At 40.7% G+C, this 14,372-nt stretch overlaps 1 protein-coding gene across 8 annotated transcripts in view; it reads right to left on the reverse strand.

Moving 5' to 3' along the window:
* Window positions 1-14,372, reverse strand: part of Cpeb3 (cytoplasmic polyadenylation element binding protein 3) — a 216,535-nt gene that overhangs the window by 185,627 nt on the left and 16,536 nt on the right. For 4 of the 8 annotated variants that reach the window (XM_063239361.1, XM_063239360.1, XM_063239359.1 and 1 more), the window contains exons 1-2: window positions 5,940-6,129; window positions 2,095-3,140 (exon numbers count right to left, since the gene is read on the reverse strand). In XM_063239361.1, coding sequence (XP_063095431.1) covers window positions 2,095-3,129 — 1,035 coding nt within the window. In that variant the 5' untranslated portion in view covers window positions 3,130-3,140; window positions 5,940-6,129. Of the gene's footprint in view, window positions 1-2,094; window positions 3,141-3,347; window positions 3,509-3,529; window positions 3,794-3,839; window positions 4,192-5,939; window positions 6,130-14,372 lie in introns of those variants that run through there. The other 4 variants (XM_063239356.1, XM_063239358.1, XM_063239355.1 and 1 more) reach the window with 4 other exon arrangements.

A 14,372-nucleotide genomic window follows, 5' to 3' on the forward strand; every position in this document is an offset into this window, starting at 1 on the left:
ACTTTTCTATACTCCCAGCTACTAAATCTAAACTTCCCTAAGAATTTAGGTTATCAGTTAGGACTGGATTTGGGAATAAAACAGTCTCTCCAACCAAATACAGTGTTGGCACTCAGACCTACTCACTTTAAAAGAAAGGACACATTCCCAAGCCAGGCATGGTAGCATAAGCCTATGATTCCAGTGTTTGGGAGCTGAAGCAGGAGGATTTTTAACAGTGCAGTCAACCTGGGCTACAAAGTGAGTTCAAGACCCTAAATAAAAAAGAGAGGAGAGAGAGATAGAGAGAGAAAGGCCAAAGAATTCCAGAAGACAGATTCTCCTTTTTTATACAAACTAAGCCTATCTTGTAGTATCTCTTTGCTTTACTGAAATAAACCAACTTTAGAGTAATGGAAAGGAACACACCTCAATGAATATTAAACTACTCTATTCCTGAAGGATCCCTGTGAAATTTGGTATAAAGTTCTCCTAAAGCTATAGGACATGGTGGCACATGTCTATAAGCCTGAGCACTCAGAAACTGAAGCAGGACAGGGCAGGGTGGTGCACACCTGTAATCCCAGCACTTGGGAGTCTGAGGCAGGAGGGTCTCCACAAATTCAAGGCCAGTCTGAACGACATAGCAAGACCCTGTCTCAGAAATAAAAAACAAAAAAAGCTGAAGCAGAAATGCAAGTTCAAGGCCATCCAGGCTAAGCATCAAAACTTTGTCCTTAAAAAATAATCTCCTTAAACGTACAGGCTTTAATGAACTTTCTTGAATTTCCAAAGACAAAAATCCTTGCCATTGCCCAAAGGGTCATGGAGGGGACCTACCCCAAAGAATATGAAATGTAAAAAGCAACCAAATGCAGGCTCCAACTGTACCTGATATTTTACCTCCGTTAGACTGTCAGCTCCCTCACCTTTCAGCACTGCTCAAAAGATTTCTATTTCATTTCCTTGGCCTCACAATTCCAGGTCAGTCTGATCCCCTCCTCTTTCCCCTTCTCTAACTGAGGCCAGAATCTTACACACAAATCAGTTTCTAGGGTAAGACTAAGTAAGAGCAAAAACCCCTAGCTAGCACAAACTCTCTCATCTCTCTGACTCCAGATGTCCAGGACAATGCCAACTGCTGTGGCTGTGTTTGGGAACAGAAAGCAACAACAGAAATAAGGACACTCTCCATTCAATCTTTTTGTCTGGGGCATTGCCTGGATTTTTCATTGGCATTTAATACCAAGACACAAGACTCATTTTTCATTAAAGTTGCAAGACTGTCACTTTGCCCAGTTTCAAATGGTGTAATTGATCTGCATTGTCTTAAATAACCCAACTGGTGAAGGACACTGCAGCTTTAAATATTTCAGTGCTAGCTAGCAAATAGACTCCATTGCAATATGGCTCTGAAGGTCGTGTCCTATTGTCTCTGTCCTTTGGAAAAAAAATCTAAATCTTTGTAGGTTACATAGGAATGGCTGCTCCTAGATCTAGAATTCCCACTATTCCACCTCGGTGTCGCTTACGGTTCCGGGTGTTCACTGGGATCTATAATTTTCCCGGTAGGGGCAATATGTTGATTGTTATTAATGATTCCAGAACCTAAGTGAGACAACATAAACACATGTGTTCACATTAGTTTAATCGACCACATTCAACTATTTGAAACAGCACCACTAAAGGGCTGTTAACCCTTTAAGAGTAAGGCTAGGGTGTGGGTGTGGACAGTTTTCAGTCAGCGCCTTGAGCCTAAGATTGCATAACCTAAAATGTGTAGCTACTTAAAATGATAGGAATCTCAGTCTACTCATCCTGGACGATGCCGGCACACGACCACACACTTGCAGCTTGTCCAGGAAGGTCAAAATAAGAAGCATGAGCACAGTGGGGAAAAAACAAACTAAAATGAAAGGTCCTCTTTTACTTTGACAGAGCGCACAAATACTATTTTTCCACATCTACCTAGAGAGGACCAGCCCCTGTGAACTCTGGGGGCAGCTGGACAATGCCTTTTTAAAGACAAAAACTGGTGCAATTATTAATAGGCAGGGAAGACAGGACAAAAGGAGCGGGGTTGGGGAAGAGGTGTGCAGGTGCACAGAGCATTACCTGAAATGGCAACAGATTGTTACCATTATCGGTCCGGAAAGCGTTATCCTCCATCCAAGACTTGGAAGTGAGCGGGGCCGCACGGGGGAACTTGGGTGGCGCGATCACGTTGCTGGAAAAGGGCTTTTTCAGCGGCGAGATGGGGTTAAGTGGAGAGGGAACCCCCACGCCCACACCGACGCCCACCGCCCGGCGAGGGTCCCGGCCAGCCTGCAGGCCGCCCCACGGGTTGGACGGCGCGCTCCAGGCGGCGTTCACGCTCTGGTGAGTGTTCCAGCTGGACGAGGCCGAGGAAGCGGCGGCGGCAGCGGCGGCAGCGGCCGCTGCGGCCGAGGACGAGGACGGCTTGCTGGTCATGATGGGCTGGTGGCCGTAGGCGGCGGCGGCACTCCTCGGTGCGTAGGGCGCCTGGCTCGGGCTGGCCGGCGACCTGCGCTGCTGCGGGGGCTGCGCCTGCGGGGGCTGCGCGGGCTGCGGCGCGGGCGGCGGCGGCTGCTGGTGGTGCTGGGTCTGCGCCAGGCCGATCTGCGGGGAGAAGGTGCCTCCGAAGACCGGGTTGACATGGTGCGGGAAGTTCTGGAAGAGCATGGTCCCGTTGACTGGGGTGATCCCTTGGAAGAAGCTGTCCTCCACCGCGTTCGTGGTGCCGGTGGACCAAGTGCTGCCGAAGGACGGCGACAGCGACGCGCCGGGCGCCGTGGGCTCCTGCGGCGGCGGCGGCGGCTGCTGAGGGGGCTGATGGAAACTCAAGCCCGGCAGGAGCGGCGACTCCATCTGCATCTTGTCCGAGCCGTTAGGGGCTGGCGGGGCCGCGGCGGGGCTGAGCGCCGGCACTGCGCTGCTGTCCTCCGGCTTGGGGGTCTCCGGTGAGAGGGGCGTGGACTGGGCTTCGGCGGCGCCGGGCTCGGGCTGGGGCTGGGGCTGCGGCTGGGGCGGCTGCTGCTGCTGCTGCTGCTGCTGCTGCTGCTGCCGCTGCTGCTGGGGCTGGGGCTGGGGCTGGGTTTTGCTTTTGTCCATCAGTAAATCATCCTGCATGGTTTGCGCGGCTGAAACGGGAAAAAAGAGAGATGCGTTATTAACAATGTGATCATTAATGCCCCTCTTGGAAGCGGGCAGATGTTTCACTTGTGAAAATCCAGTGCCACCGCTCCTAGCCAATTGCAATGCAAATCCATAATCCCCCATTTAGAGCAGGTCGGCTGGGGAGGGCGGTTCAGACAAGGTCCCTGAAAATACTGTGAGAGCGTCTTCACCCTTTCTGATGTCTTGGTTCCTTTTCTGTATTAATGAGAGATGTGCTTATAAGACCGAAAGACAGCAATTTCGCCACGTCTCTTTTCCCTTCACCGGAACTCAGAGCATTCACCCTGCAATGAGAAGCTGATTCTGGTTCCTGTTTTTTCCCGAGCACCACCCTCCCCCGTTATTTGCATACGTCAATAAATACTGCTGCGTCCTTCAGCAAGGTTAAAAAGACGCCGAGCGCGACCCTTTTTCCCTCTTCCTCAGATCGAGCTCTTACGAAAAAGAAACAGAGAAAGCCTTCCTGATTAGCAAACTGCGTTCTTGCCTTGATAATTGTTTCATTTAGCTGCAGCGAACCACGTGGGAGGAAATCCTTGGCATTTGTTAGAAGGGCTCAGCTGCACATTCTCTGGCCTCCCAGTAGCGGCAGCTACTCCATTTTGTTAGGAGACATTTAAAAAACAAAACAAAACACCGTTTTTAAAAAGGCGGAAACCTACTGAAAGGTTTGGAATTGCTTGCTTCTTGTTACTCTAAGGATTACGTTTTTTCTGTTTATTCTCCAATTTTCTTGTCTCCAGTTCTGGCGCACAAGGCGTTTTTTCGGCTTCTCAGGGCTTCATGTCTCAACAGGAGCCTGAGAATTTCTCTGCAGAGTGGAGAAATGCTTCTGGTTGGATTTGAGGTCAGCGAGGGAGACGGGAGAGAGCCAGAGAGAAAGAGGGAGGGAGGAAGACTGTGAGATGGAGTGGGGCGGGGCTTTAAAATTCATCTGAGATTTAAGTCGACAGTGAAGATAATTCTGGGGTTGCTAGATTTTCACTTTTGAATTCTCCTGCTGCTGCCTTAGTCACAAGACTCTGGCAAATTTAGAATCCATTCTCTTATCATTAGTATTAGCAGTGAAAGAGTGGTTTGAAGACCCTGAATTACCATATGCTAGCAAAAGCGTTAAAAATAGAGAAGTACAAAGTCCCAAATTCTCATACATTGTAATTATAGTGCATTGCCACCACTGCTTCATTTATCCATATAAGGAGTGTGTGGTATTTTCCATTTCGCATAGAAGGGCTATATTCACCTCTATCATACAGCCTGTTTTCTCATTCAAGGATGAAAATAGTAATCACTCAAAACCAGGAGATTTCCCTAAATGTAGTTATAAAATGCTTAGAACATGTTGTTTTAAATATATGAGTATCATTACAGGACTTGAAAACAAATATTTTGAAACATTAAAGAAGCATATGACTAAAGATACAATTATTTTTAGGTGCTGATTCAGTACAACCACAACAAAGTTATTAATATATTCAATAAGTTACTTAAATAGCTCTTATACTGGAGAAGCATCATTTTCAAAACACTCGTGATTCAGGGTGTGGTGGTGCACGCCTATAATCCCAGCGCTGAGGCTGAGGCAGGAGAATAGCCACGAGTTCAAGGCCAGCCTGCGCTACATGGCAAGACCCTGTCTCAAAAAAAAAAAAAAAAAAAAAAAAAAAAGACATTTGTGAAAGGTCTGCTTTTTGATAGCCTTTTGACAATATCTATTATAAAACGGCCATACTTCTGTGAACTATCAAACAAAAGAAGTCAGCCTGAGATTTAAAATAATTCTATTATTTTAGTAAAGACTATTCTTAAAATGCTTGATATTTTTCAAAGTTTCACACATAAAATACTGGCTCAAGGAAATGCTTTACAGCCACCTCACTGTTCTTTCTACCTCTCCCACTCCAGCCTCTCCCCTTCCCCCAGAAAGAAATCCCCAAACCAATATATTATGCATGACAAATTGCCAGCTTCTACCAATAAAATTTACTTAATATTGCTTTTATGTTCCTGAGCTCCCTTAGTCTAAAACAATGTCTTTGATCAGTATTGTAAATACAACACAATGAGGTAAATGAACATTGGGTTTAGACAGCCCAAAGTTCTGTCACTGTCAAAGAAGATGGCAGAGAAAAACACATTTTCATACTTGGTTTGAATTAATTGGTGCTGCAGTAAACCATTATAATTCAGGGATTTGAGTTCCTTCAAGTGAGCTAGAATTGTCTTTACAATAGTCATATCATCATGGCTGAAATATGCATTTGATTATAATTCTAGTATCATCAGCCTTTTCTGGTAGCTTGTATTCAATGCTTTTGCTTTCAAGTTTAAACTACATGTTCTTTGAAAAATTAATGCTGTACAAGGCAAAAAGAAAGCTGGACTCAGACTACTTTATAATTGCTATAATTAGTGCAGTCTTTGAATTTTTCAAACGTTATACCAGGAGTATTCATTTCTCAGCATTTCTTAAAGATACAAATTTTACTTTCTGCATAAATTCAATCTGTCAAGGTCAAGACCCACCTTAACCAAATAAGATTCCTTAAACAAAAGGTAAGCAGTAGATTAATAGAAAATTTACAAAATTAATATGCAATATCTCTCAATAATTATCCCATAGTTAGTTTGATTTGGGGTTTTTGCATATTTACAGCAAAGTCTGAGAAAGACACCTCCTTCCCCTCCCCCGCAACACACACAATAGATCGTTTTACATGCATTAATTTAATTTCAAATAACAAACTCATCTTAGCAGTTACCTTTGAGTGTCCAGTTTTTAAGGGTAGATAAAATTTTAAAGTGTACAGTATTTATGTTCTTTCAGGTTGATTGTGTGACCGCTCGGGCAAAAGCACTTTGACAACTGTGAGAAGAGAGGGCATGCGCACAGAGGGAACTGTGGGGGCTGAAGTCCTTCCCGAGGTACTCTGCCCGACTTCACGTTCCACCGGGAAAGGAGGAACCCTCGTAAATACTATTCCAAGGGTGAGGGTTTATGCCAGGATTACATGATAGCCTCTTAGCCAATCTAAATCAGTTGTTGAAATGAAAAGGGGGGGGGGAGATAAACTGGTTTGTCAACTTGATTTAGGAAGCCAGGTTAAAAGAGAAACTGAATTTTAGGAGACAGAATAAATACACCCAGCAGAGCTACCTTAAATGGTATGAGAATGGTAGTGACTGGGTAGCCAGCAATTGGAACTCTACCAATGAGAAGCGAATTGGAGTGAGGAGGAATAAACCAAGGGAATGACTGCGAAATGATAAGCACTTAGAGTGTGACCATACTTGAACACCTTTAATATATATAATTATACCTTAACATAAATGTGATATTACCTTAGAGATCAGGTAAAAGTAGATTTTAATCACAAATTTTTGAAATCTTATTTACTAAGATTTCTTTGTATTTAAATTTTCAATGGAGGTGTTATCACCTTTTTTTTTAGACAGAGTCTCATGTAGGCTGGCCTTGAACTCACCATATAGTCCATGCTCCCATAGAATTTGTAACGGTGCTCCTTCCTCAGCCTCCCAAGTGCTAGGATTACAGGCCTGCACCACCCCACCCCGTGTTCTATCACTTGTTTTAAAATTCTATCTGGTAGGCTCTCAATCAAGTCACCTCTTGATTTTTACTTAACAAAATGAAAGTGTTGTATTATTCATGCAGTAATTACTCAAAGTTCAACTCTTTGATGCTAAAATGATATTTAGTGAAGTAAGAGTAAATAACGTGGTATGTTTAGTGTTTCATTGCAAAAGATAATAACTTCTTTCTTTATTCAAGACAACAAATACAGTTTTTCCTTTGTGTGTGCACATGTGCGCACATGCATGCATGTGTTTATGTTACTAGAAATTAAACCTGTGGCCTCGCACATGCTAGGCAAGCAAAATGAGCTACACTTGGCTTTTAAAAATTTTTTTTTGGTATATAACTTTTTTATTGATATCAAGACTAGATATTCATATCAAATGTTATTTAATTGGTAGCTTCTGAGAGCATTGGTTCCAGAGCTGGTTTACTCATGTGGGCAGAAGATAGTATTTCACGTGGCCTCTGGTTCAGTGCCATTCACCCAAGGGGTTCAGAGTAAATGTCATTTGATAACTAGGCTGACTGAACTTGGAACTGAAAAATGTTAGGTATCATTTAAAACTATCCTTATTTTCTATTTCCTTTCTTTGTAAATTAGAACTAAAGAATTAGTAGAGACCACTAATTTGCAGCTAAGTTTACTTTAAATGTAAGTCTGTCTTAAGTTATTTGTAAGGAAAAAGGCAAACTAACAATGTAAGAATCATTTTGAATGAATCTGCCAAAATCTTGATGTAGAATAACTAAATGCTCACTTCTTCCTGCTGTGACATTTTTTGTTTTGTTTTGTTTTGTTTTGTTTTTTAGTATTGGGAATTGAACTCAATATTCCACATGCCAGACAGGCATTTATGCTGCTGAGCCACACCCCCAACCTGTGACATTAGTTTCCAATCTCCATTTTTGTTCTTTCTCTATCCTTTTAAAGAAAGCCTATGCCAGAGCTGATAGTGCACGTTTGTAATTCCAGCACCCAGGAGGCTGAGGCAGGAGGATCCCTACAAGCATGAGGCCAGCCTGAACTATAAAGTGAGCAAGGCCAGTCTGAACTTCATAGAAGACCCTATCTCAAAAAAAAAGTCTTATTTCTGCCAAGGTGATGTAGTCACATTTTGCATTTCTGAGTCTATAAGCATCAATTCAAGGTTAATCTTATTCCTAAAGAATCTGCTAACTCACCAAACTTTATTACATGTCTAAACATTCTTAAATTTCAAAAGAAAAAGCCCTCAGAAAATTCTTACAGCTTTAAGAATTTTTTCAGTTATTTGAAATTGTATATCAAGGTTTTATCAGTAAAGTAGACATTTTTATTTTTTAGGTATACTTGAAATGGTTTAAACACTAATCCACCTGACACTGCATGCAGGTCTACTAATAATTCACACAATGGAGAAAAATAAACTTTGGTGAGGTGGTATATGCCTGCAATCCCAGCACTCAGGAGGCTGAGACAGGAGGATCACTGCAAATTCAAGACTTGCTTGGGCTATAAAGTGAGTTCAAGGCCAGCCAGAACTGCATAGTGAGACCTTGCCTCAAAAAGACAAATAAGTAAAATAAAGAAATAAAATTTGGTCCTGGTCCTTGATAAATGATAATTATTTCTGTCCATACTTAATGTAATTTCATTGTATTTGAAAATGATCTAATCTCAGATGTTCTTTTCCTAACATAAGCATTCAAATCTATAAAGAAAATTACTCAATCCCATGGTAAGCCAGCTGTAATGGTGCATACTTGTAATCTCAACACTCAGGAAGCTGAGGTAGGAGGACTGCTACAAATTCAAAGCCAGCCTGGGCTACATATTGAGTTCAAGGCCAGCCTGGAGTACACAGTGATACCCAGTCTCAAAAACAAACAATAACAAAAACAAAGAATACCAAGGTAACAAATATATACCAAGCAAACAAGAAATTACAAGAATCTAATAAGGCCAAAACCTTTCTCTATTGATAGCTTGTTTTTTATTTAACCAAATCAGTAATTTGTGAAATTTTGTTTTTTGGGTCACAGCCATACTTCTAGGCTTCTTTATTCCTCCCTACTTTTTTCCTTTTTGGTTTTTGAAACAGGTCTTGCTATGTAGCCCAGGCCTTGAATTCTTACTGATCCTCCAGTTTCAGCCTCTTGAGTTTTAGGATTATAGGTGTGCGTTATCACACGGAGAACCTTCCTACTTACATCCTTTGTTTTGTTTTGTTTGGCTATCTTATCCAGGCTGGTCTCAAACTATGGGCTGAAGCATCTTCCTGCATCAAACTCCCAAGTAGCTGGAACTGTAGTGGGCCACGATGGCCTTCCCCATATATGTTTGATGAATAGATGGATAAACTGATGAATAAATAAAGAAGCAAGTTATACCATGTACAGATACAAATTCTGTATGATGAATGTTATTATGTATATCTAAAATTTACCAACAAAATAAAATAACAATAGCTGAGTATGGTGGCACACAATTGTAATCCTAGTACTCAGAAGGTTGAACCAGAAGGATCACTGTGAGTTCATGGCCACCCTGGGCTACATAACTGAGTTTAAGGCAGGCTGGACTACAAAGCAAGACCCTGTCTCAAAACAAACCAATTTTTAAAATACAATAAAAAATAAGAAGAAAAAACATTTTGGTCCTTATGGCATTCAGTAGTATGAAGCTCATTTGATTATCATCATGAATAACTTATTTTTCCTTTTTTTTACTGCACCAGCTGCACTCTATCCAATCTACATTCCCAGCCCTTTTGTAAATCTTGAGACAAGGTCTCACTGAATTGACCAAGCTGGCCTCCAACTTTTCATCTTCCTGCCTCATCCTTCTGAGTAGCTGGGACTACAGGCATGTACCATCACATCCAACTGAAATAACATTTATCTAGCACTAATTTAGCAGGAAAATTTGTTTCCTCCTAGGGATTACATAGTAAACTCCACTCCTCTGCAGAAACTGCTTTTCCAAGGTGTCAACAACTACTCTAAGCTATGTTCAATGGATTTTTTTTTGATCTATCTTGCTTGACCTTGCAGCAACATTGATATAACTGATCATATTTTTCTGAATATAAATTTCCCCTCTGTCTCTGACTCATTTATTCTGTACTTTTGTCTTGGTTTTCTTATATTTGAGGTGGTGTAGGCACTTGTTTCTAAGGTGTCTGTCTTCAAGTCTTCTTTGCTGATTGACTTTAATATTAGAGGTCTCACTTCAAATTTCTTTCACCTCACTTTACATGAATGGCTTTCCCAACTATAAGGAAAGGACTGAGCTATCTTCTTGATTGCTATACAATGCAGTTGTGCCTAAAGCATAATAAATAGGTATTCAAATGTTTGTTGATTAAAATTACACTTACAAACAAAAGCCCAATAATGGCAAGGTAAATGACAACCAAAAACCCTAGCGGACTTACATCATCAGATATTACTATAAAGCTATAGTAATTAGACCATGTGGTTATTGCACAAGGATAAACAAATGGAACAAAACTATAAGTCTTGGGGCTAGAGGTTTAGCTCAGTGGCATAAGTGCCTGCTTGGCAAACATGAGGTCATGAGTTCGATCCCCAACATACACACACACAAAAAATGCAAGTCTTAAAAATAGACCCATATATGTATGCCACTAAAATTATCAAAATAGTAGCACTAAAGGGTTAAAAGATAATCTTTTCAATAAAAGGTATTAGAGTCAATATACACCCATTTAGAAAGATACCTTTATGGGATGGGAATGTAGCTCAGTTGGACAGTGGTTGCCTAGCATCCACCAGGCCCCTGTGAGCTCCAGTGATGCAACTGGTTTGTGTAGTTCTTATACATAAGACCCTGGGTTGAATCCCTAGTACCACAATAATTTATAGAAATTTTTTTTAAAAGGGAGACTTTTAGAACACCATACACAAAAATCAGTTCCAGGTGGATTATTGTTTTGTGTGTGTGTCAGGAATCCAACTCAGAACTTTGAGCTTGCTAGGTAGGCACTTACACCACTGAGCTATATTCCTAGTTCTCCAGATGGATTTTAAATCTAAATGTACATGTAAATAATAAAGTCTAAAAGAAACCTGTAATCACAGTTGAGGCAGGAGGATCTTGAATTTCAAGACCAGCTTTGAACATAGGGTCCCACGCCAACCTGGACTACACAATGAGACCCTTTATAAAGAAATAAAAGAGCTGGGCATGGTGGCACACACCTGTAATCCAAGTACTCAGGAGGCTGAGGCAGGAGGATTGCCTTAAGTGCAAGACCAGCCAGAACTATACAGCACTACACAGCAAGATCCTGTCTCAAAAAACTTAAAAAAAGAAAAAGAAAAACAAAACTAGCCAAGATGATAGCCTATGCTTTAATCCCACTTATTTATTCATGTACAAACATCTACATCCATTCAAATAGTCAGATCTTCTTCTGGAACATCGTCATAACTCTCCAAACTCCAGATGCTGGTCTGAATTTCTTGCATCTTCACTTCCCATAGAGCTACTGTCCCCAATTTCTCATGTCCACCAATAGCACTCTCGTTAAATGAGCAAATCTTGTTCATGTAGTCTTCTCATAGGGCATTAGCAATGCAGCTGTCAGTGAATTATCCCATGAATTCTTCACCCACAGCATGACCTTTTGAAGGTTAGACTTTACAAAGTTTCCATTAAATCAAGTGTTAATTGAAGACTTACCAGACAGGAATGCCAACAAAAATGTGACAGTTAAGAATGATGGTCCAAGGGTGTGGTGGCTCATGCCTGTAATCCCAGCACTTGGCAGACTGAGGCAGGAGGATCCTTGCAAGTTCGAGACCAGCCTGGGCTACAAAGTGAGCTCAAGGCCAGCCTGAACTGCATAGCAAGACCTTGTCTCCAAAAGACCAGGAAAAAAAAAAAAAAAGAATGATGGTCCAAACTCCCCTCCCTTTCCAAAAAACATAGGCCAGGTTTGGTGGTGCACACCTGTAATCCCAATATTTGGAAGGCTGAGGCAGTAGAATCACCAGAGTTTGAGACCAGCCTGAACTACATAGTGAGATCCTGTCTCAAAAAATAAAAAAAGAATGATGATCCACACAAACACGAGGAATAAACATTTCTTTATTTCACAGAAGTACATTAGGTATGTCCATATACTTCAGCAGCACAAGCACCTGACTGGCAAAATGTGAGGTCATGAGTTTGATTCCTGGTAAAAAAAAAAAAACCCTTACTGTAATTTATATTGTCATTTATTTTAAATATTAATGTCAATTACATTACTTATTGATATTTAATTATAATTAATTCAACACATCCATCTTGAGTTGCAGTGGACATACTAAATGCATCCATCTGAATAATGATGTTAATTTTTTTTTAGGACAGAGATTATAGCAAAGCAACATGAAATACATGGTAGGGCTTCTTTGCCAGTTAGTCATATTTGAAGGGAAATACTGTAGCAAGACCTTGTCTCCAAAAATTAAAAATTAAAAAAAATTTTAAAAATTAAAAAAAGCAAACACTTGTTTGTCAAAAGATTAGAGAGACAAGTCACAAAATGGGAGAAAATATGTTGAAATCATGTATGTTTTTAGCTACACTTGCACTTAGAAGTACAGGAAAAATTCTTACAATTCCATGTGTAAAGTGTAGACATACCAAACAAGAATGGGCAAGAAGCTTCAATGAAAGTCATTTTAAATGACCAAACTGTATATGAAAAGGTGTTCATTAATCATCAAAGAAAGGCAAAACAAAATCAGAATAATTTCTGAAGGAAAATAGTGATTGGCAGGGAAGATACAAGAGGAGAAAAAAGATGCTGGTGGTACTTCTTTTCTTTTTGATAGTTTGTTTCTTGAACTATATAGATTGTTACACAGATGCATTCACTTTGAAAATTCAGAAAAATTCTGCAGCTGTAGTGGGGGATACACATGCTATAATCCCACTTATTCATTCATGTACAGACATCTACATCCATTCAAATAGTCATATCACCTTCTGGAATTCACCCAAACTCCAAATTCTGGCCTGAATTTCATGCATCTTCACTTCCTTTAGAGCCATGTCCCCAGTCCATGAGGCCATGGATTAAATCCCCAGTACTCCAGAAAACTGGACAGTCTCTTTGTCTGTCAGTCTGTCTTTTTTACCCTTCCATGTTCTGCTAATTCTATACACTCTCCCTTGGCAATATTATGTTTATGGAGTTCATCATTATCTGTTTCAAGATCAAATCTTTTTGCTTAGCTACAAACCTTTAGTTTGTTTGTTCTTGTGGTACCAGAGATTGAACCTGGGGCCTTTGTACTGAGCTACATCCTCACTGCCCCTGCCTCAGCCTTCTGAATGCTTGGATTACAAGCATGTGTAACTGGTCTCTTTTTCTTTTGTAAGAGTCACTAAATTGTCCAGGCTGGGCTAGAACTTGGCAGTCCTCCTACCTCAGCCCTAAGACAGGCACCACTGTGCCCAGCTATTTCTTATCCTTCCTCTTCCTACTTGCAAAGCAGAAAGTATAGTTTTTTGTTTTTCTTTTTTTTTTTTTGGTACCGGGGATCAAACTCACAACCTCACGCTCGTCAGGCAGGCGCTTATGCCACTAAGCTAAATTCCCAGCTAGTGAGATGTATTCTTAGGATCCTTTTTTTTTTTTTTTACTAGTTTTAAATTTTGTGTACCAAGAGAATTTTTTTTATCATTTGATAATGATGATATTTGTATTAACTACCATTCTCTGAGCACTTTGCCTATGTAGTTTTGAGATAAGAACTTTTCATGTCTTATCAGTTAATCGTCGTAATAATCCTAAAAAGATAGCAACTATCATTCTCATCATTTTTCAGATAAGGAAACTCAGATTTAAAAATGTCAAATAACTTGCCCAAATTGACATAACTAGTGGGTCAATAAACTTGACTGTTTTGACACCAAAATTTTAATTCTTGCCCCTTGTCTTTGCCACACCCAGGCATGATCCCCAGGGCTAATGCCGTACTTAACATTTTCTGTACAGTCAGGTGTCTGCCCTTGCTGCTTCTTCCTTTAGTGTCCATATTTTTTTCTAAATCGATTTTAGTGTATGTGCTGCCAAAGTGATTTTTTTCTCAATCAAAAGTTAAAGAATGTGGTCTTACAATTTGGAGTAATTGAATCCCCCCAGAATCGAAGACCTGTGTTTGTTGGGCCTTTACCTTTCTCCCCCAAACCTAATCACCTAGAACCAGCCCTAGGCAGACTGTTAGCAGCTTCTCTTGCAGCCAGGCATAGCTCTTAGTATTACAGAGTTAAGAATTTCCCAAATAGAGGAAGCTTTTACCCCAAAACCTCACAGCCTCTTAGAGGCAAAGACCTCAATTATTGTTATCGTTCTGGAAAGTTCCTCCCTCAAAAGAAAAAGATGGAAGAAGCTGACTTACTTCTGTCTTCGCCTTCTTTCCTCTCCTCTCCCTCCTTTTTTAATGTACCCCTTTGAAACACCCCATTCCAAATGTCCGTGTTATCTAACAAGGAAACTGGTGAGGAAAAGCAAAGTGTAGCTGTTCTCTTAAGCGAGAGGTCCTGTTTGCCTCTTTTCTCTGAAGTGTCTCCTTCAAAAATTCATTGCAGTTT

The sequence above is a fragment of the Cavia porcellus genome, unplaced genomic scaffold (assembly GCF_034190915.1).
Source record: "Cavia porcellus strain 051 isolate PalLab524CR breed Dunkin Hartley unplaced genomic scaffold, mCavPor4.1 scaffold_28, whole genome shotgun sequence".
NCBI classification, from domain to species: Eukaryota; Metazoa; Chordata; class Mammalia; order Rodentia; family Caviidae; genus Cavia; species Cavia porcellus.